The 23793-nt window shown below is 37.8% G+C and overlaps 1 protein-coding gene and 1 long non-coding RNA gene across 3 annotated transcripts in view; both read right to left on the bottom strand.

Annotated features, from left to right (window-relative positions):
- The window catches only part of LOC129732615 (uncharacterized), a 33812-nt gene that overhangs the window by 435 nt on the left and 9584 nt on the right, over positions 1 to 23793 (bottom strand). Inside the window, exons 2-4 of the mRNA XM_055693632.1 lie at positions 15211 to 16632; positions 14827 to 15154; positions 13754 to 14047 (exon numbers count right to left, since the gene is read on the bottom strand). Coding sequence (XP_055549607.1) covers positions 13754 to 14047; positions 14827 to 15154; positions 15211 to 16632 — 2044 coding nt within the window. The remainder of the gene's footprint in view (positions 1 to 13753; positions 14048 to 14826; positions 15155 to 15210; positions 16633 to 23793) is intronic.
- On the bottom strand, positions 2 to 11799 carry LOC129732620 (uncharacterized). Of its 2 annotated transcripts, none has more exons than XR_008729299.1 (3): positions 6517 to 11799; positions 5212 to 6457; positions 2 to 5154 (listed from the first exon to the last, which is right to left on the bottom strand). It is a non-coding gene; the product is annotated as an uncharacterized LOC129732620 (long non-coding RNA). The 2 variants fall into 2 exon arrangements; XR_008729300.1 differs by having other exon boundaries at positions 2 to 5981; positions 6218 to 6457; positions 6517 to 11798.

Here is a 23793-nt window from a genome sequence, read left to right on the forward strand (position 1 = left end):
AAAGGAAATGAGATTAAATATTAGGGGAAAGATAGTTCTAGGCTAGAAATTACCCAAAAAACATTTTTTGGCTAAATAAGCGCTTTTATAACTAATCTTATTCAGCTGACGGCTGAACATAGGTCGAATAATGTATTTCTAAGTGTTTAATCAGCTTTTAATCAGTCGGTTTTGGAGAACTAAATCAGCTATCTGTTACATTCGGCTTCCTAAATAGCCGAACACGGGCTTAATATGAAATAACGCAGCCATTTAACGACTTTTATACATGCTGATCGATTCTGTAGAAGCGATTATTCATTCTTTGTAAAGCTTGTAGAAAAACTCTTTTACAGCCAACAGTAGTCGTGAGTTAGGGTCCTGGGTGTGGAGTCGCCTCCCTGGGCGTCGGTGATTGGCCACAACAGTGGCGGAACTAGACCGACGGAAAATAAGCGAGAATAAAAAAAAAAGTAGCTGGCTTATAGTCTATATAAGTGCTTTTTTAGCTTTATTACAGCTATGATTTAAAATATATAATAGTCTGAATTAGACAATTCTTTTTTGCTTAGGCGATTCGAACACATCTAAATCTTTCGATGTTTTGCATTTTTGTGTGTATTTTTCATCGTTTATTTTTATATTATTGTTAGTGAAAATTACCTTTTTAGTATCCAATTAATTTACTACTGCCAGTCTCAAATCTCGAACTCATGCTGCTCATGAGGTTCTCGGTAGAACGCGGTACCGATTCGTCTATCTTGACATACATGCATACGTATCGATTTAACCCGTATATATATTTCTAGTTTATTTCATAAACAATTTTACATTGACTGTACATTAGACTGGGACACAGTTGTATGGGAAAAAAGCGTTGGTGTATTTTTTTCGCTCCAATGCACTTTTCGTGTTCCTTATGGGTCCTGTAATACCTGTGTAACTTTTCAGATCGATCGGTGGAACCCCTGATTTGCGCCCGATTTTTAAAGTTTCCATACGATTTTATATGGGAAAATCCACTTTTTCAAAACTTATCCTCTAGAAATTTCCAGTTGGCTCCTAAAAATATACCAATACATGATATTTGTAGGAAATTTTCCTGGGAACAATTCTTCTGAAGACTGTAAGGCGCTACAAAATTTGTAGAAAAAGTTATTCACCTTAAACTGATCGAATGTCTGACGAACGGCTCAACATTGAATTTTTCCAGCATCACTGCTGCAGCATGCTGCTGTTGCAAACTCAACAACGTGATGAGAAACAGTTTCGCGTAGAATTAAGGTTGAAAGCGTGATTTTTTGCTCATAGTATCTTCGGAGAAAATGCTTAGAATATCAATCCCTATATTTTGATAGTATTCGTTGTGTGTTTCATACCCCTAAAAGTGAGAAATCAGCTTTCTAAACATCCCTACGTAGTGAAAAACATTTTCGTGTGGGATTAAGCTTGAAGGTATGATATTTTGCTCACGTTATCTTCATTATCGGAGAGCTTGCTTAAAATATTAATTATTAAGTTTTAATGTAGATTGATTACTCCCCCTAAAAGAGGGAAATAAACTTTCTAAACACCCACCTCGTGTTACAACTTGGGTTCTGGTGCCAATTCAATAGATCATACCCTGGTGTCCTTCAGAAAGGAGTTTTGTAGATACATAGCTACAATTTGCGCAGATACATGGCCAGCAGGTCACTACGAACCAATGAGGTATTCACAGGTGAGGAAGAAGAAGACAGTAGATGCTTTTACAAGAATAATAACACGGCTGCTTGCGTGTCAGTCATTTTTTCTAGTTAATAAACGTTGACCGTTCATTGGCAGCATTGTAATTTCTTTTTGTTTGATATTTTGAATGAAGTTCATTGGATATTTTTAAATTTTGTGCAAATGAGAAGTTGAAGTGCTGCCGAATTGTAATATGCACATTTAATACGACATCATTAAACGGGAACGGAACAAAGGCTACGGTTATGCAGAACGCGAATGCCGGCGCGATGCGCTTCGTCTTACTGTGGTGAAATGTACAACTCTTTTTAAGGCGAAGTAGAGCTATACATTTCAACAGATTTCGTCTTGCCGAATCGCATCGCGCCGTTATTTGCATTTTGCATGACCGTAGCCAAACACTAAGCGACGCAAACACGTAACAATAATCGGAGTATGCATGTAGATGTAGATAATTAACTTTGGATTATAGCGCAAAACGGGAAAATATTAACTCTTCAAATAATCATTTGTGTTCTTCAAATTTCAGTTGTTCAATTTAATATCCGATAAAATGTTTGTTTATTATCTGATGAAGCTCTTATATAGGCCAAATGATGCATTCCCAATTTACTAAGTCCATAACTCTGCCGACCGTGCTTGGAAAAGCGCGGTATACCGACCAATCAGAGGTCGAATTTTGTGTTTTGACAAGGCTTAAGAGTTTTCAATAGTACAATAGTTCGAATGATAAAATTGCAATTTCATGCATTTAGTTGGAATCTTAGAAGATTTTCTAATCGATTACTGCAAAAACGAAGGAAATCCATCGAAAACTAACCGATTTATTAGCACTTGAAATTTTTCTCACTTTTTGCAGTTTTAGATTTTCATATCACATCCCTATGTAGCCGAACTTCCTGAGAGAAGTATTCTACTTCAAAATTAAATCTTCATTAATTCATTTGTTGTCCTTATAAAGGACAATTGTTCAATTTATCATAGGATGTAGTGCTTGCTGATATTCAGAGGAATGCATGAAGAAGAAAAAGTATCTCGAAAGCGTGTGTGCAAAAGACTTGAAAAGCGTAGCATATGTCTCGTCCTCAAGCAGAAAGGAGGAGAATGGTTTTGCTTCTCGCTCGCTTTGCAATGCTGCTTGATACCAGTTGAAACTGTTTAGTTGTAGTAGTTGTAGTTTCGCACCATCCAAATTTTGCGTGCATATTTGGTTGTTTTTGGGTCATTTTCGGCAGTTTTCCAGTCACCAAAAGTTGCCATTTTACAACTCAAAATGTTGTCTGAGGTCGATTAGTGGTTTCAATGCATCGTCACGATTTCGGAAATACCCATATTGGGTGGTATTTGGTCATATCTCGCTGTTTTTCAGAAACCGGAAGTCACCATCCTGGATTTCAAAATGGTATTCAGAGACAATTTCTGGCCTCTGAGCGTCATTCTGGTTAAAGAAACACCCATATTATGTGGTATTCGGTCATTTACGTCTTATCCAGTCACCGGAAGTCGCCATCTCACAATTCAAAATGTTGTCTGAGGTCGTGGGTGTTTAGAAAGTTTACTTCCCTCTTTTAGGGGGAGTAATCAATCTACATTAAAACTTAATAATTAATATTTTAAGCAAGCTCTCCGATAATGAAGATAACGTGAGCAAAATATCATACCTTCAAGCTTAATCCCACACGAAAATGTTTTTCACTACGTAGGGATGTTTAGAAAGCTGATTTCTCACTTTTAGGGGTATAAATCACATCACGAATACTATCAGAATATAGGGATTGATATTCTAAGCATTTTCTCCGAAGATACTATCAGCAAAAAATCACGCTTTCAAGCTTAATTCTACGCGAAACTGTTTCTCATCACGTTGTTGAGTTTGCAACAGCAGCATGCTGCAGCAGTGTTGCTGGAAAAATTCAATGTTGAGCCGTTCGTCAGACATTCGATCAGTTTAAGGTGAATAACTTTTTCTACAAATTTTGTAGCGCCTTACAGTCTTCAGAAGAATTGTTCCCAGGAAAATTTCCTACAAATATCATGTATTGGTATATTTTTAGGAGCCAACTGGAAATTTCTAGAGGATAAGTTTTGAAAAAGTGGATTTTCCCATATAAAATCGTATGGAAACTTTGAAAATCGGGCGCAAATCAGGGGTTCCACCGATCGATCTGAAAAGTTACACAGTTGTTACAGGACCCATAAGGAACACGAAAAGTGCATTGGAGCTAGTACTTATTTTTTGTCTCACCCTACTGTACATATACTGAATTGTAGCTGAACAAGCGCTTCAGCATTTGTATCATAACCCTTGAACACGATAGAACACGTTTTGTCAAAGTGACGGCCCTCTATAATTGGTCGATTTAATACAAGGCACTGTAGAATTTTAATATTAGTGGGTACGGCTACCCGATCAGACAGTCGTAACAAACTCATATCAAAATTATATCTAAGTTTGTAAGAAGTAACAAAATATGTTATAACTCAGAACTATACTCACAGCGCGTTGAACAAAATTATAGCTCATCCAGCTATCATATCAAAATCTGTTATGTTTTGGCTATAAATTATGTTTGACCTGAGTTCGTGTGCCATACCCTAAACAAAAACAAATTTATGTTTTCAAGTCACATTACTTTCATCAGGATCTAGAGCGGTTTTGAGGTGGGAACTATAAATCCACGTGCCGTTCGAGCCCTTGGTTGCATTAGTGCTAGTATCTCAAATTGTTTTGACCTAAATACTAAATTTCGGAAAAAGCAACCAAGGATCATCCATAATTTGGAAATTGATAATATTAGTATTCGATTGAGCATAGTTAAATATATTACAACAAAATTCATTCAATTTGTGTCTTGACTTTACACACCGAAATATATTTTGTTTGAGAATCTTCCAAAGTATTAATTGTTACACTTACGCACTGTCGGATTGATTCATTTAGAATCACTAAATCGTTATATCCAGTAGTTTCGTAGAGAAACATGTTGTCAAACTTTTTTTTTGCATTCAGTCTTTCTCCAATAATGTAAAATTTGTCCTTGGAGTCTAATAGAATGCGCTGTATGCTATAAAATAGGCCGTTCACTTTGATAAAAGTCATAAGAAAACTTAGCACACCATACTTTAGTACATATATTGATACCATTATAAAAGCATCGTTCTGTGTAGTTAAACTCCTCTCTGTCTATTGTGATATCCGATGTTATACCTTCTGGAAGCGTACATTTCAACGCTGGGTTATATGTTACATTTTTCCTTGGCTGACTCCATATTTTTTCAGTGAAGGCTTCGACTATTGGAGTTCTTGGCGAATATGAGTAGTGCACTATTCTATTCAAAACGTATTTAGTTGCAAGTTGCAGAACTGGACGATTGTGAGATGTATGAAAACTTTTCAACATACTGTTCCGTTTTCATACGGGAAGAGTGATGAATTCCACAACGCCCCTGAAAATAAACAACGTTTATTCAGATTTCAATCGATAATTTCTTGAATAGACCAACCTAGATTTCTAACATTCTGTACCAAGTGACCGGATAGATGCACATTATAGAGCATGAAAGATTCTCCATACAGCTTCTCAAAATCGTCAACAAACTGATTCATTAGTTTTTGACATTTTAATAACGTGCTTCGCGAAATGTTTATTTCTAGTAACAGAAAAACAACCGTTGCAAACATCATAACGTTACTCATATAAGTAGCAGGTAACAAATCTGCTAAACATGGGTAAATGCAGTGCAATAGAATAGTCTCCCATTCAGATGCTTTAAATTTAAGATATTCGTCGGGTTTCCGCATGCGTCGTGAAAACGAGCTTGGTAATCTAATTGATGTAAATCTGTCGCCTATTTTTTTTTTAACAATACTTGTATTTCGTAATCGCTGAATGTTTCCGCTACTATTTTCCACCAATATTTCCCAAATTGTTCGCGTGATTCCTAGAAGTGCCATGTGCATGTAATCAACTGGTAGACCTTTTATAATGTCAAATTCTGGTAATCCGACTAGTACGCTCAGGCCCTTAATTCCAAATCTTGGTTCACGAGTTTCAGACTCTTCTACTTGGAGTGTAACAAACATTACTGTATTTCAGAGAATCCCAAGTTTTCAGAAGCTGTTCAGCGTGTGGACAGCTTAATGCGACATTTCGGTGAGAATTCGACACAAGTGATCAAATTGAAATCAATTAGATCGACTATAATTGAAAACAAATTGGGCAAACGTGCAATGGGATTATGTATATTTGTTATATATTACATACAACAGGAATCTAAAATAACAAAATTAAAAATATTGAATTTATTTTCAGTTGATTAAATATTTCGCGCATTCAGTATTCCCTCGCAAAACTTGACAGAGAGACATTGGCTTCAAAAACCACGTGTAGTTTGACGCAAAACTGCTTTTTAATTGCACTTTCGTGCAACTAACGGACGTGCAATTAAAACGCAGTGCAACTAAATCGCGTGCAATTAGCGAACGAGTGCTGTAACAAAAATTACATACCATCTCACAATTTTCATTCCCTGTATCAATATCATCCTCAGAATCAAAATCAACTGTCATTTTTGCAGCGGAAGTGGGTTCGGAATCTTTTTGGCTTTTATTTGTGTGAACATCATTTGTCGAATCATTTCTATTGACCGGGATTTCACCTTCCACTTCCTGATAGTAGGCAGTGCTAATTGGTGTTTCCGAAACTGTATTCTGATTGTTAACCATTGGTGCTTGTGGTTGAAAGTTGTTCTGAAAATTGAAACCGCATTAGTTAAATTAGTAAGTGTGAATAACGTTATACGATTTACCTTCTTAATATACTTCCGGTTACACCTGCGTTTGATTAAATAATAATGTCGCGGCCTGACTTATTTTGATCGTTTTAGTCACCACATAATTACAAAAAAATTGTAATCACTTCACTTGTTTTTGTTGACCAAAACTTGAGGATGAGTGATACTAGCATCGATACCAGCGGTATCGATAATGGGGGTCGCGGCATCGAGTATTTTGGCATCGATACTCTCCGCGAGAAATGAGTGCCGGTATCGATACTTTCTGAACGCCGCTTTTTGAAAAAAAAAAATGTAGGTCTGATACCGATACTATCGAAGCATCGATAATTGATGCTCCTTCAATCGATACTCTGATACCTGGTATCGAAGTTCATTGAAGCATCGCGATACCAAAGTATCGATACTTTTGTCAGTATCGCCCATCCCTATGCTGGCAAACTGGAACGGAAGCTCTATCTCACCATGTGTTGCCATCAATTTGGCTGAGTTTCACGCGAGAATATTTCTAAGTATTTACCACCGGAAACTTGTGCAAATAAAAAACCTGGATACGTATAGAAACGTATAGAAAAACTAGATTATTTAGTGATTTAAAACTGGAAGAATTTAGTTTAAATTGTAACATTGGCAGCTCTGGCAGCATTGTCTGACGTGGTCACGTGATCCATGAGTTTGTTTGTATAATTACTTAGGTGTATAGTCTGGCCGATAGAAACTATGAAAATCAATTCAAACATGGTTTCGTGTCTAGGGGCAAGACACCATTGGTATATTGCGGAATATTTCCAATATTCGGCGTTACAAAGTATTTATCATTGCATTTTTGCACATTATCATTGGACTGATATCAACATGCCAGATAAAAGATAAATATCAAAATATATCAACCGATATCGTATAACATTACTGAAACAGTTTTCATGAAAATAAAATTGTCTTGCCTCTAGTTTCGCATTCAAACATTAATATTTTTCAATCGGTGTGAAAAATGTATTATAGTAATATTGAGATTCAAATCTAACAAAAATGTAATATGCGATATAAACTTTGTACACATCTAGTTACTAAAGTTGAACGAATGTTCAGTTACTGGAATATTTTCACCAAGTCTTGGGCAAGCAGTCATGTTTTGTTGCGCAATGTGCGCAAATAATCTTCATGCATTGCGTTTGACTTCGGAAAAAAATCAGTGAACGGGCAAGACATCATTAATATATTGCCAAATATTTCCAATCTAATATGATCGGCGTGCGACCAGACCGAACCAAGTGCCATTTTTTTGATAATTGGGTTATTAACTACGCTGGACGTGAAAATAAATAATCTAACTCCAAAAAAAAAACCCAAATCATTCGAAAAGTTCATAATGATATTATAACAAAAATTTTCTGTAGCAGTAAATGTGGCAGATAAATGATAAATATCAAAATATATTAACCAATATCGTATAATATTACCGAAATATGTTTCATGAAAGTAAAGTTGTCCAGCCCCTAGAAAAAACAGTGTTTTCAACTGCCAGACTGTAACCTAGTGACTATTCATTTTTATTATTGCATAAGCCACAAAAATGGCTGGAAAAAATGCTGCAGCGAGAAAAAGGCTCCTGGCTCGAGCCATTCGTGAAAATTTACAATCTTTACAAAGCAATAAGTGCCAGATAAGTGAAAATAATGAAGCTAAACAAGATTTAGAAAAATCAGACGAGATGCGCCTAAAGAAGGAACTAAAAGTTGTGCTAATGAAAATGGTACGTATGTTCGTCAAAATTTAGATAAAAAATAAAATCAACGTCTATACTATAGGTTCCTGATTCGGGAAACGCAGATTTCAAAGCCCTTGAAAGGAAGGAGGAAGGAAAGCAAGCAGCTATCGTACGTCAAGAGCAATCTCATTGCGGACGTAACATCAAGTTGAATGATTCTGTCTGCTATAATACTGGTGATGGAGTAGAGCATCAAACTTACACTACGGAACAACTAAAAGTAAACTCAACGAAACAAAAGGCTATGAAGGTAACTATTTTAAATGTTGCTGTGTTTGTTGAAATTGCAAACTCAAATTTCTCAAATAAATTCTTTTTAGTTTAAAGGAATAAATTCCGTAGCAAAAAATCTCACACCACATCGTTCGAGTTCTTCGAATTCCGTCTCGAAGCTCAGTATTTGCGATAAACACTGCAGTTGATGCCTGAACAAACTGACTCTAATCCAGAAACGTCTGCACAAAAAGAAATGGTAATATTTAATTTTATTTGGTCCTATTCCTAGTTTTCAATAACCAATTAAATTCTAGGTATTAGAAGATCAATCGTCTGATACAGATTACTCAGATGAACTGTCATGCAACTCGGAATCGGAATCATCTAACCTTTTCATCTACCATCCGAAAAGCAAGAAGCAAAAGAAGGATATAATCGGTAAGTCAAAGAAATAACGAGTAAAGAATTGCAATTTGAATAATTTAGCATAGGTTCTTTTTAAAGCAGTTCCACATAAAATGTCATAATTTTTATTTTTTTTTCAATTGTCATTTTTGATTTCGCTGAAACTTTGCATAAATGTTTCTTTGTGCAAAAAATGCCATTTTTGTGCTATTGGTTCAACTTTTGGAACACAATTCATTTTTGAAAAACTATGTTGGGAAGGTATTGATGATTACAAATATTTTAAATAGTTGAATCGGTGTGACGTCTCCGGCAAAGCTGTAGATAACAATTTTGCTGCCCATAAATGCATAACAGTCCCATGTAAATTTTCGTCGCTTCTGAGATAAATCTCAGAAACTTCTTTGCATTACGTGTGCTCTCGAAAAATCCCAAAAAAGCTATGTTTGTTGCTGAAATAATGAAAAAAATATGAATTTTGGTCAGTCCCATGTTACAAATAAACGCAAAACAGGCTCAACACTGAAAATAATTAGTAGAAAATAATAGTAACATTCATTAAAAGACCAAAAAGAAGTGTACTATTCAAAACAACAAATATCTTATTGCATATAAAAGTATACTCCCTTATATATGTACCGTAAACTGGGGTGACTTTGGTCACTTTTTTGATTGTATCTCAAATATTTTTAGAATATACTGGAAACAATATTCTTTGATATTTTTAAAATAAGTACTGGCATGCACTGAGAAAGATTCAGTCATCACTTCAAAAGTTTAGCAACAATTTTGCTGTTTTTAAATATGCTCTAAAAATTTTTTACAAATCATTACTCCGGGGTGACTTTGATCACTTCATTGTTTTGATGAATTTGAAGTAAAACTTCGCTACTTTCACTAAATCGAACAGCCTAAAACGACTTAAAAGAGTTTTAAATACGGAAAGCAGTTTGGGGGCCATTCACATTCTACGTGAACAATTTATAATGGCGAATGTCCAAGTTTCATACAAAATTTTTAGAATATATATGAATGATTATCTACGGAGAGGGAAGGTATTCTAAAATCATCAAAAACTAGTCCACGAGGAATACGACTTATGCAATTGTCCAAATTTGCATGTTACTTCACGTCTTGGGTTTTTGTTAAGAAGAAATATGTAATACGCTGTGGAGAATATTGGGATTCAACATTGCCTTCGAGGAAAAACTTGCAAAAATGACAATAAAATGTATTGTTATAACATTTGTTCATCTTAAGAACTAATCTGGGAATAAAATATGAAAACTTTACGTATTGCAACTTGTTGTTTTGAACCTGCTTGGGCCAATTGTTTGTATGCAACAAAAATCGCTAAAAATACACTTTATTTTCAATTAATATTTTAGCATGGAAAACATTTTTTAAATAGCAGGAAATGCATGAATAGTAGCAACGCTAACATATATCCACACAATAAGTGAAGATTACGACAAATCCCAAGCACTACGAGTGCTTTCTTACTACCTTTTCAAAAAAGAGGTACAGTGATCAAAGTCACCCCGGTGATCAAAGCCACCCCAGTTTACGGTACCTCGAATGACTGCTTGTTTTTGATTTTTTGCTTTTGATTGAATCAATAGCACGGAAAAAATACAATGGTTCACTTGCGTCTACTGCGTTTTACTTAGTTGTATTTTTGGCAGTGTGACTCTTATGCGTTTATGGACAGTTTGTCTTTCCAAAAATACATACACTCGAAAAAATCATATAACAAATATGGTATAAAGAAAAATTAAAAACAATTATGTAAAAAAGCCCCTTTTTTTAAAAATCCTTTTTTTTATTAAAACTACAAAAGTTTACCTTAACAATGGGAAAATCAGGAATAAAATGTTTTATTATTTTGGAAATTTATATTATAAATAACTGTTGTCACCATATAAATTTTTGCTATAGTATTCAGGATTTCTGTATTTCAAAATTAATTTTTAATTACAGAATGCACTTGTGGTCAGCAAAAGGAAATCAATGAGATCATAAAAGAAAACAAACGGTTGAAGGATGCAATTCACAAAGTTCGTGCAAAATATTCGGATGCTACGATGAGATGTAGAAGCTTATCGGATGCACTGAGTGCTAAGGTTGTTGGGCTACAACACAAGCCAGCCTTCACCGAGGTTCAGGGATTTCCGAATCAGGAACAACTGAAGAAATTCTCTGATGCTGGCCATAGGAGTGATTATGTTTTTATAAAATTGCTTATGCTCAAATTGTGGCCTAAAGGACTGTATGGTCGATCAGTTACAGGGCGGCTTTCAAATAATCCGCTTGGAAGACGGGTTAAATCTCAAGTAGAAGGGCCATTTCTTCAACCAACTGTTGAAGGTCGTATTGCTTTAGAGCCGAACAAAGTAGAATACATAGCTGGTAAATTAGTCAATGTACTTATGATTGCTTGATCTAATACAAGATATTTTCAGAGCGTCTTTTGGAACATCGCTTGCATCTGGGGGATTCTCCAGCGATGGCAAAAAAGAATTCAGATGAATGCTACCGATTGATGGCGAGAGTAATTCCTTACTATGGGAAACAAAACACCGCAGAGCATCGATGAATTTCTAATCAACAAATATTACCATCATAACAAATTTATTCTCACATACGTTTTGATTTACATATATACTCCTTGCACACACATACATACATCACCTTCACAGAGACATACAAACAAGCAGGCACCACACTCAGAAAGACCTAATACACATAGACAAACAAACATGTTGACAATAAAATAGAAATAAACAGTAAACATGAGTGAAAAGACAGAATGAAATCAAAAACTTTCTAAAAGTTATGTATAACAGGTTCGAATGTGATTTGAACCAAAATAAAATTGGTAACTCATAAAAACTTATTTCTACGTCGTGTTTTCATTTTAGTGTTTGAATTGTGTATATATATATATATATATATATATATATATATATATATATAAATATATATATATATATATATATATATATATATATATATATATATATATATATATATATATATATATATATATATATATATATATATATACAATTCAAACACTAAAATGAAAACACGATGTATATATATATATATATATATATATATATATATATATATATATATATATATATATATATATATATATATATATATATATATATATATATATATATATATATATATATATATATAACATTACAAAATTATAATAAACCGAGATATGAGCAAATGTCATGCAAAATATCATCATTATAACAAACCTTGCACTTATTTTTGAACACATTTTGAAATATTTCTGTTCATGCCATAACAAGTCCTGTTATCTCTCTGCAACAACCAAATAGAGGTTTTGAGATGATTTTTGATATTTTAACTATTAACGAGACCAAATTTATAACACAACTTGTTACAGAAACAGTCCGTATCAAAATATCTCATCTTGATATAAATTTGATATGTTCTTCTGATCGGGTAGCCGTGCTGCAAAAACTATCATTATTTTTTGTTTGCACTGTTTGTTTCTATTTACGAAGTGGATAAACTAGCCATGATTTCTACAATTTCTACAATTGGTCGGCGTGGAACTAGACCGAACCAAGCGCCAGAAACATTATTTCGAGTAATCGGCGATCAAAGTTTAACCACCCCGTATATTTCCTGCAGGCTGCTGCAGAGAAATTTTGTTATAATGCCATTATAAACTGTTCAAATTTTTTCGTTTTTTCATGAAAGATAGATTATCAATTTAAACATCCACTGGTGAGAAAAACTCGATTTTTTAAAAAATGGCGCTTGGTTCGGTCTGGTCGCACGCCGACCAATTAGGGATACAAATGCTAAAGCGCTTGTTCAGCTACAATTCAGTATATATACAGCCAATGTAGAACTGTTTATGAAATAAACTGGAAATATATGTACGGGTTAAATCGATACCTATTCATGTATGTCAAGATAGACGAATCGGCAACGTGTTTTACCAGGAACCTCATGAGCATGAGTTCGAGATTCGAGTTTTTTTTTTGAATTGAAATTGGAGAATTGGATACTAAAAAGGTAATTTTCACTAACAATAATAGAAAATAAGCGATATAAAATACACGCAGAAGTGCAAAAAATCGAAACATTTAGATGTGTTTGAATCGCCTATACAAATATTGTCTAATTTAGACGAATATATATTTTAAATTATATTACTCGTAGCTGTAATAAAGCTGAAAATACACTTTTTCAGAAAACCAGAATGTACAATTTTAGCCATGGAATTGTCATATAGACGCCTATTTATACTATAAGCCAGCTGCTGTTGGCTGTAGAAGAGTTTTTCTACAAGCTGTAAAAAGAATGAATAAGCGCTTCTACAGAACCGATCAGCATGTATAAAAGTTGTTAAAATGGCTGAGCTATTTCTTATTAAGCCCGTGGTCGGCTATTTAGGAAGCCGAATGTAACAGGTAGCTGATTTAGTTCTCCAGAACCGACTGATTAAAAGCTGATCAAACTCTTAGAAATACATTATTCGACCTATGTTCAGCCGTCAGCTGAATAATATTAGTTATAAGCTGATAGAGCTTATTTAGCCAAAAAACGTTTGTTGGGAAGTATCAAGAAGTGTTTATCCAACCAGTTCGTTTAGTGTTTGATTAATGTTGTCTAATAGCAATTTTTAAATCGAAATAGCGCTTAACCAGCCAACAATTAAATAATGGCGTGGAGTATTTCACAAGTTTTTTTTAACCCGAATTTATTGCTTGTTCAGCTGATAAATCAACCTGTATGCAGACTTTATTCAGCTATTTTAAAATTATTAGCTGTTTTATTCGGCTCAAATGTTTGTTGGGTACATACCATCATGGCATCCTCATCGGTCACGTCATCACCGGCGTAGATAATTTTAATGCGTTCGCTCCAGTCAACACCGAAGGCCGTGCGGAGGATGTAGATCGAGGCACGACCCTTGTTCCATTGCACGGGAGGTTTCGCTTCGACAGCGCAGTGCGCTTCGGTAGCTCGGAATCCATTCTGAATTATCAAATGGCGGGCTTTTTCAACCAGCTCCGGTCGCAGCTCCAACGGTGTTTCGCGGTAGTGGAAAGTTAGCAAAGCTCCCTTGTTCTCCACCCAGGCCCCATGATGACAAACCTGTTTAATAAGAAAAATAAAATTAATGTTAGAGAAGGTGTGTAATGCAAAATATAAGTCAATATGGTTATGATTTAAGGATAGGGTTGCCACCTCTTCGGGTTTCACCCGAAGTCTCCGGGTTTGGGAGGTGATCTCGGGGTCTCCGGGTGAACGCAAATTTTCTCCGGGTCTGGGAGGTAATTTCCGGGTCTCTGGGTAAAAGCAAGTTTTCTCTGAGCCAGCGAAATTATTTTCAACTCGCTCTGGAAACGACATAAGTCATAAATTGAACAATTGAAAACTCAGAAAATTACTTCGCTAATAGGCATTAATTATGAGAATTTCTCCAAAGAGGATTTTAAGGCTTTCGAATTTACGGCAAATCTTCATCATTTACTAATTGGGTTGTTTAGCTATATCAATTTTTAATATCATCTGAAAGAGCTGTATTTCTAAGCAAAACTACGCGTCTAAGAAAAACGTGATTTTCAAAAAATTTCTATCGTTGTCTTTCAATTTCTAAATCACGAACTAAAATTTCTCGAAATCTACTCGAAATCGCTACAATGACAGTTCGTTCATGTACCAACTGTCATTGTGAACATTGTCACCAAAATCACTGAACTCAATCGGCTGTTAAGAATTGCTAAAATAGTGTAGATCATGTGGTGGAAAAAAAATCACAAGCATGTCAATGCACCATACACCCCCTCCCCTCCCGAAAATCTCCGGGCTAGATGTCCCTATCAGGTGGCAACCCTATTTAAGGAATACTGGTATAAAATGTAAATGCAAACCTCTTCCTGCAGAGCCTTCAGCAATCCGGTGACTTTATCCTCGTACTCGAGCGGCATCGGATGGATGAACTTGCTTCCGTCCGGGTGCAGAATCTCCAGCCCGTGGTTTCCAGCGTAGGTGATGCCCTCGATACCGACCATCTTTTTGACATTCTCGACATTACGCCCGGAGATGACGGCAATGTAAACGTCCGAGTGATTGGACAGCCGCTGCAGTACGTTCTTCGTTTCCGGCGGCAATGTCGCCAAATCTGGATGGGGAGCAATCGGTGCCAGCGTACCGTCATAATCCAGTAGTAGGGCCAGTTTGTGATTGTACCCGACGTAACTGAAAACAATCGCTATCAGTAATGGCGCAAAATTTAAACAGATTGCGTAACTAACTTCAACAGATACTCATCAAAATCGTCCACCGTGACCGGCTGCATGGTGGTCGTACCGATGTCATCCTCCTCGAGCGAGTCCATCGCCTTCAGAAACTGGCGCATCCAGTTGTTGACGTCCTGCTGCATCTCGCGTCTCCGTAGCCGGGCCATTCGCAGCGAACGTTCATCCTCGGGCATCGTCAACGCTCGGTGTATCACTTCCGCGGCGGATTCTATCTCGTACGGATTGCACAGCATCGCCTCGTGCATCGTTTCACCGGCTCCGGCAAATGGCGACACGATCAGCACTCCGGGCGGTTCATTGATCTGACAAGCAACGAATTCCTTGGCGACCAAGTTCATACCGTCTCGAAGGGGTGTTACCAGACAAACAGACGCCTCCCGATAGAACGCAGCCAGTTCCTCCTGGCCGACGCAACCGAAGATGTAGCGAATTGGAGACCAGTTCGCAGTTGTGAAACGTCCATTTATACGCCCCACAAGCTGATCCATTTCTTCCTTTAGCTCCTGGTACTCCTTAACGTCGGTTCTAGAAGGCACTGCAATCTGTAGTAAACTGACATTCTCCCGATGCTCCGGATGTTTCTCAAGCAATACTTCGAAAGCCTTCAATCTGTTGACCAGTCCTTTGGTGTAATCCAGTCTGTCTACACCGAGGATGATCTTTTGCTTAGTTCTGATAACACGCTTAGCTTTCTTCGCCAACTCCACGAACCTATCGAATGGGATTCCGATCGGTAGGGGTCTAACCCGGACCGATCTACCAACATGCTCTACCAGAAGGTTCTTGCGATCAACGCGACAGCCGAGATTTCGCTGACAGCAGTCCACAAAGTTCAGACAGTAATCCTGAATGTGGAACCCGATCATATCACACGCCAGCATTCCCTGCAAGATTTCATCGGACCACGGAAACAGTCTAAAAATATCCCACGGAGGAAACGGTATGTGAAGGAAGAACGCTAAATGGCATGGCAAATTTCTCTCATCAGCTGCTTCGCGAAGCCAGTTTGCGGCCAGCATCAGATGGTAGTCGTGAATCCAGATAATCGGAATTCCAGGATTCTTCTTCTGCTTTAAACATCGCTCCAAGGCTTCAATCGTTTGGGCGGCGAACTCCTTGTTCACCTCGTAGTACGCCCTCCAGTTGTTGGCGCAGAATGTGGCCCGCCCAGGCATCGAGTGAAAAAGTGGCCAGAAGGTTCCGTTGCAACATCCATTGTAGTAGCTATCGAACAGCTTCGGTTCCACGTTAACCGAAACGACCTGTTCCGAGAGGAGACCGGCCGTCGGCGTACAATCGGACGGATCTGATTCTGGAATGGCATCTGTCTCGGCCAGGGTCATACCGGGCCATCCGACCCAGAGACCTTTGCCCTTGATGACGACGGGTGCCACGGCCGTCACCAAACCGCCAGCACTGAAAGCGAATAGGAGAAAAAAACGTATCAAAATGTATTTTTTTTTAAATATATGAAACCCATTTATTTATTGATTTCTCATTCCTTTTGTTTCCTTGTATCTAGTCCTACAGGGGTTACCCAATAAACGAACGACAATACAATAATGTCAAACTATAAACAGCTTACGTTTTTTTACATTAATAAACCGTTATACTCGGATCATCCTTTTACGCTGTTACCTTAAGCAATCTACAACACACAAACAAAATAGTGAATCGTTACGGATGTAGGTAGGAAAATAGTTTTTGTTTGGCGATGTCATAAACTGATAACGAGACATCGGGAAGCTGCTAGCGGCTGCACTGTTGATTGTGCTGATAATCACGTGATTTGTGATCCGCCATGCGTGTCTCGTTCGGCAGGGGAGACAATCGCAAAAAAAACGGTGATAAGGTTGTGACGAAAATACGTCAAGTCCTTACAAAGACTGCGGCAGCAAGTTGATATGGGAGCGGGGCTGGAATCTCCATGTTTTGTTTGCGGGTTAAAGGTTCTTGCTGTACTTTTGATAATGCCATTTGTTGTTCGACAATTTCTAGGCACGCTCCCGTTCTGGTCCTGCTGTTGGATCTGGTTTACGTCAATGGGTTTGATAATGGAGATTTTTTATTTCCTACAGTGGATTGTATAACCAGCCTTTCAAGTTGTGCGTGATTGCTTTATTGTTGTCTTACTTTTGAGAGATGCGTCACAACCTACGAAGTTCCTCAGATAATCGGTGAACTTTGAGAATGCAACTTACTTATTTACCACCTATCTTCAAGCTGTAAAGCAGTGTATGATTGGGTTAAGCAAAATTGAATGCGTGGTCGAAGCTTACCACTACTAGATGGTTCGAACCAAGGATTAAAAAAGCTAGTAATCTACCAAAATTCATAGTTTTAACGTCACAAACTGGAATAAGGGTAGTTTTGTTGTTCAAGTATGTACAAAAAAGGTTTTTACAGTGTGTCAACTGTGAGACTAACAAGAGAGCTTGAGATCTCTCAAGAGAGAAGCTGTGATAACTAATCAATTCAATAAAAAAGTAACTTTTGCAAACAAGTGTCAATAGTTCGGATATATGCTTTTAAAGCTTTAAATTTGAAGAACGGTTTTGTTATTTAAATTTTTACGAAAATGCGTAGTTTTGTGATTTTGTACTGAAATAATTTGAGAACTCCAAAATTCACACTTACATACCATATTTCATCCACCTGACATGATTTGATACAAGGAGCAATTGGGTTATTTAGCTATTCACGGATTTCCGATTTATATATATCATCTGAAAGAGTGTAACTTTCTGAGATTTTTAAAAACTTTATATCATTATCCTTCATATTTTAAATGAAGATGGGCGAACTGTCATTGTAGCGATTTCGAGCACATTTCGAGTAGTTTTAAATCTTGATTTAAAAAGCGAAGGATAACGATAGAAAAAAAAATTTAAATCACGTTTTACTCAGAAAATGCAGATCTTTCAGATGATATAAAAAACTGATATATGAAAATTCCCAGTGTTTGCTCAATCTGTTTGAAAAATAACAAAAAACACAGACATATTTGCGTCACACAACAGACATATTTGCGTCACAAAAAAACGGGGAGGAGTCCAGAGGGGTGGCACCTTTACCAAAACTTAGAGCAACTATTCCCCTTGAATGAAATTCCAAGTTTTCCCAAATCGGTCGTTCCAGTGCTGAAAACGAGCATTTTCAAAAAACAAGTTCCGTCCCGAGTCTTTACGGGTTAACATATCCTGCGATTGTTACTATGTACTTAGAATGCTGCGATTTTTAGCCACTTCGCGGGTATTGCTGAACGATGGATGACGCCAAAAAATCAATGGGTCACTTCGGAGCAACCCCAACACTAATACCACATACATAAGACATACGTAATTCTCAGGAAGAAATCATCCAAAAAAGTCGGTGCAAAATGAACTATTCGAATGGTACCACCACATACATAAGACATACGTAACACTGGTGTTTTTTTTTCTGGTACACGTTGCCCCATAGTACTCCGTACCTCGTCCTGTCCAACTGCTCGACAAATAATGAACAAAATTAATTTTCTTTTTCTCAGCTTTATCGAGCCCCTAAAAAAATCCCATAAGGAACTGTTAAAAAGTTATTTACATGAATGTATTATGTATGTGGTAGTAATATAGGCAAAATAAAGACAGCTACCAGAAAAAATGTTACATCCTACAAAGAACTTCTTCGGATCTTCAAAGTGTTGCGCAGAGAAGCCTATGAAGGTCACAACGATGGAATACAGAATGGAGTGAAGGAAAACCCTAAATCGCTCTGGAAATTCGTAAATAGCAGACGTAAAATCAACAGAATACCGGAGGTGATGAAGTATGAAAACCGATTTTCATACGATGGACAAGAAACCGCCGATCTTTTCGCTGAATATTCTAAAAATGTTTATCGAATTGACAACAACGAGAAAGTGAACAATCCAGTCGAACCTGCCACCGATCTTTTATTTTCATTTATTTGCAAAAAATACATCAACAGGCCTTATGGCCCAACTGATTTTTGAAGTAGAATACTTCTCTCAGGAAGTTCGGCTACATAGGGATGTGAAATGAAAATCTAAAACCGAAAAAAGTGAAAAATATGTCCAATTTCAAATGCTAATAAATCGGTTAGTATTCGATGGATTTCCTTCGATCTTGCAGCAATAGATTGGGAAATCTTCTAAGATTCTTCCCGAAATAAGATAATTGTAATTTTATTATTCACACTATTGTACTATTGAAAATAGTCAAGCCTTGTCAAAACGAAAAATTCGACCTCTGATTGGTCGTTATATGCTTGCTTCCCAAGCACGGTCGACAGGATCATATACCTTGCAATTCAAAACATGCTATTTGGCCTATATAAAGCCTGTTTCAGCCGAAGCCGCTCATAATAGTTCTAGACAGCGACAACAGCAGTCGTCCTTCCTTAGCAGCAGTACTAGCCCTGTGGTTGGTCACCACGTCTCAGGAGCAGCGCGGTTTTTCTCAGCGTGTGTCGCCAGACAGCCATTATTCCCCCCGTGTTGGAACAGCATGAAGATTGCCATCAGGAAATCCAATTTTGGAAATCAAAATGCCTTTTTCAAGGCAAATAAACAAGTCATTGAAAGTTAATAATTTTTGTCAACGCAAGCAAGCATTCTGTGTTGCATCCTAGCAATTCAAATTTGTCGCACCCGTCTAATTTACTGAATGTGAAATAGCTTCCACAGTGCATGTTGTCCGTGTATCTTAATTCCACCAATGTTAGGGCAGCTCAAAGGTTGTAATTAGCAACCGATTTTGAACCGCAACATGCTTTTTTCAAGGCAAATAAAAAAATAATTGAAGGTTAATAATTTTCTGGCATCAACACAAGCAGACATTCTGTGCGGGATGCAATCAAATTCTGTTGTAGTTGTCTAATTTTTACTTTATTTAGTAGACTCCCCACTGTAGGGGCAGCGCAAAGGCTGCGATCAGCATAACCGACATTGAATAATAAACTGCCCTGTTAGAACGCATTCACAAAAGCAGTTAGTTCGACTATGCAGAGCTAATATGAAGTCGATTAAATCAACTAGCATCAACAGAATGTTGTCGTCTCCCAGCTGCCAAGTTGCAACATGATGCAACACGCAACAGCGAGCAAACGAAATCGCTTGATGTTACAAACCGCAATAAGATACGGGTTAAAACCGTTGCGTGTGTGAGAGCACCATCGGTGTTTATTCGCTGGATACACTATCTACTGTCTACTAAACGCAATAATCTGCTTACATGCGACATAGGTACGGGAACATTTTCTTCAACCAAGCTGCACAACACGACACAAAACATGTTATTTTGTTGCTTCAATGAGAGTGCTATCGGTCCGGCTCGACAAGAAATCATTTTTGTGCATCCGTGCTACGAAACTGAGGAAAAACTTTAGAAACTGAAAAAAGAGGTGGAGCTTATCAAATGTTCGCTCTGAACCAGAATGAAGTCACACATATTTTTCAACTTATATCATTCCACCACGTACGTAAAATAATTCATTCCTATTTTCATCCCTATATAAGAGCCTGTTTTAGTCGAAGCCGCTCATAGTAGTTCTGAACAGCGACGACAGCAGTCCTTCCTTAGCAGCAGCGGGAGCGAGCAGTGGGTACCATCGGTAGCGGATAGCGGCCACAACTGTGGCATGGCTGCGAATAAGCGTAGCAGTTTCAGCGGATCTCACCATCGATAGCAGCAGGGCCAGCAGATGCAGGTACAACGGATACCAATGGCGGCCACAACTGTGGCATGGCTACGGATAGCGCTGCAGTTGCTCAGCAGTTGGGCCAGCGTATAGCGGCCACAACTGTGGCATGGCTATGCATAGCGTAGCTGTTGCAGCGGGTATATCAGCATCGATAGTAGCAGGGTCAGCTGATGCAACGACACTCCCTTCACTAAAATGCTGTTTCAGTGTGGTAGCGGGAAGCATCAGCAGCAGGCTTGCATGAAGTGAATACCCCAGCAATTTCCTCTAAGGCCTCTGCCATAGTAGACGCTTTAAGCGGCGCGAACCGATTCGCTCGGCCGTAGGTTGATGTACAGCTCTACTGATGGCTGTACATTAACCTACAGCTGAGCGAATCGGTTCGCGTCGCTTTTCGCGTCTATAATGGCAGAGGCCTAATGGGAAAGTTGTATCAGTTTGTTCAGAAGAATATTATTGTCAGTAATATTACAGAGATGCGATTGCGTAAATCCGATTTTGAATTGACCAATTGTTCTTTTAAGAACAAATAACACACTTATTTGAAAAGTTAATAGCTTTTGGTACCAATAGCAGTATAGTGACAGCCTCAGCGGTAGATGCAGATGCAGCCGGTACTTTAATGAGGCCGATGTGAAGGTAAATGGGAGCAGCACGGCGAAACAGTTCGGGTTATGCTTAGACGCGCGTCATTTTTCGTTGTTGATATTCCCCACATGAAACGACGCGCTTTCGTATGATAGCGGTGGTATTAGCGGTAGATGCATTTGCCAACACTTTCTCCAGTAAAGCCGTGTCTAGTTTTCAATGTGAAAACACCTTGCTCATTGTGTTGACCGTGCGTTTTAGTCCTCACTATCAAGGTAACACAGAGATGTAAGATAAACACTACATCCTATGATAAATTGAACAATTGTTCTTATAAGGACAACAAATGAATTAATGAAGATTTAATTTTGAATTAGAATACTTCTCTCAGGAAGTTCGGCTACATAGGGATGTAAAATGTAAATCTAAAACTGAAAAAAGTGAGAAAAATTTCAAATGCTAATCAATCGGTTAGTTTTCGATGGATTTCCTTCGTTTTTGCAGCAATCGATTAGAAAATCTTCTAAGATTCCTACCAAATGCATGAAATTGCAATTTTATCATTCGAACTATTGTACTATTGAAAACTCTTAAGCCTTGTCAAAACACAAAATTCGACCTCTGATTGGTCGCTATACCGCGCTTTCCCAAGCACGGTCGGCAGAGTTATGGACCTAGTAAATTGGGAATGCATCATTTGGCCTATATAAGAGCTTCATCAGATAATAAACAAACATTTCAACGGATATTAAATTGAACAACTGAAATTTGAAGAACACAAATGATTATTTGAAGAGTTAATATTTTCTCGTTTTGCGCTATAATCCAAAGTTAATTATCTTCATCTACATGCATACTCTGACTATTATTACGTGTTTGCGTCGCTTAGTGTTTGGCTACGGTCATGCAAAACGCAAATAACGGCGCGATGCGATTCGGCAAGACGAAATCTGTTGAAATGTATAGCTCTACTCCGCCTTAAAAAGAGCTGTACATTTCACCACGGTAAGGCGAACCGCATCGCGCCGGCATTCGCGTTTTGCATAACCGTAGCCTTTGTTCCGTTCCCGTTTAATGATGTCGTATTAAATGTGCATATTACAATTCGGCAGCACTTCAACTTCTCATTTGCACAAAATTTAAAAATATCCAATGAACTTCATTCAAAATATCAGACAGAAAGAATTTACAATACTGCCAATGAACGGTCAACGTTTATTTACTAGAAAAAATGACTGAAACGCAAGAAGCCAGGTTATCTTTCTTGTAAAAGTATTCTACTTCAACCTGGCGGTCGTGGCTTTGCATACAACCTTCTTGTGATTTTTTAATCTAAGTGCTACGTGCTAATGTTAAGAATCGATTCTTCAGTATCTCGCGGCTGGCGTTAAAGTCGAAACATGATGCGTAACGGTTAAAATGGCGCTGTAGACCTGTTATCGTGCCGAAGCTACTGTAGTTCGTTCGCCTACTTTGCACGTGAAGAAACGCAACATACGCGGTCTGACATAGATGTTAAGTTGTTCGAGAATCGCCGGACAATCTATCCGTGAAGTCAATACGTCCGAGATGAATATAGCTCTGATCACATCCCGACGAATTTGCAGGGTGTCTAAATCGATAAGCCTGCAACGCTGTTCGTAGCTTGGTACTTGAAAGGGGTCAGTCCACGGTAGTCTACGGAAAGCAAAGCGAATGAACCGTCGTTGTACTGCCTCGATTCTGCTTACTCCGTTCAGGTAGTAGGGACTCCACACTGAAGCGCAGTATTCTAAGCTAGATCGTACCAAAGCGCAATATAAAAATTTTAGACAATAAATGTCGCTGAAATTTTTTGCAATGCGCATTATGAATCCTAGGTTCCTGCTGGCCTTGTCGACGGTGAAAGTCATGTGTTGTTTAAATGTGAGTTTGGAGTCGAGCAGTACTCCCAAGTCATTAACACAGGTTGTGCATCGTAGAGGTTTATTTGATAACTTATAATCAAAAGTCACTGGGCTGAGCTACCTTGAGAACGTTATAATCTCACATTTGTCGACGTTCAATTGCATGCGATTGTCGACACACCATTTCGCGAAAATCGATAACTGCTCCTGGAGCGAAGCGGCATCTGATGGGACCTTCACTTTTGCGAATAGCTTCAGATCGTCAGCGAAGGACAGTCGAGGGCCCTGAAGCCAGAAGTTGGCATCGTTCAGGTAAACAAAAAAATCAGTGGCCCGAGGTGGATGCCGGAGTGAGCGGAAAACGAATTCGAGGAAACTCCGTCGATGTTCACTACTAAAC

The sequence above is a fragment of the Wyeomyia smithii genome, chromosome 3, assembly GCF_029784165.1.
Source record: "Wyeomyia smithii strain HCP4-BCI-WySm-NY-G18 chromosome 3, ASM2978416v1, whole genome shotgun sequence".
Classification (NCBI taxonomy): domain Eukaryota; kingdom Metazoa; phylum Arthropoda; class Insecta; order Diptera; family Culicidae; genus Wyeomyia; species Wyeomyia smithii.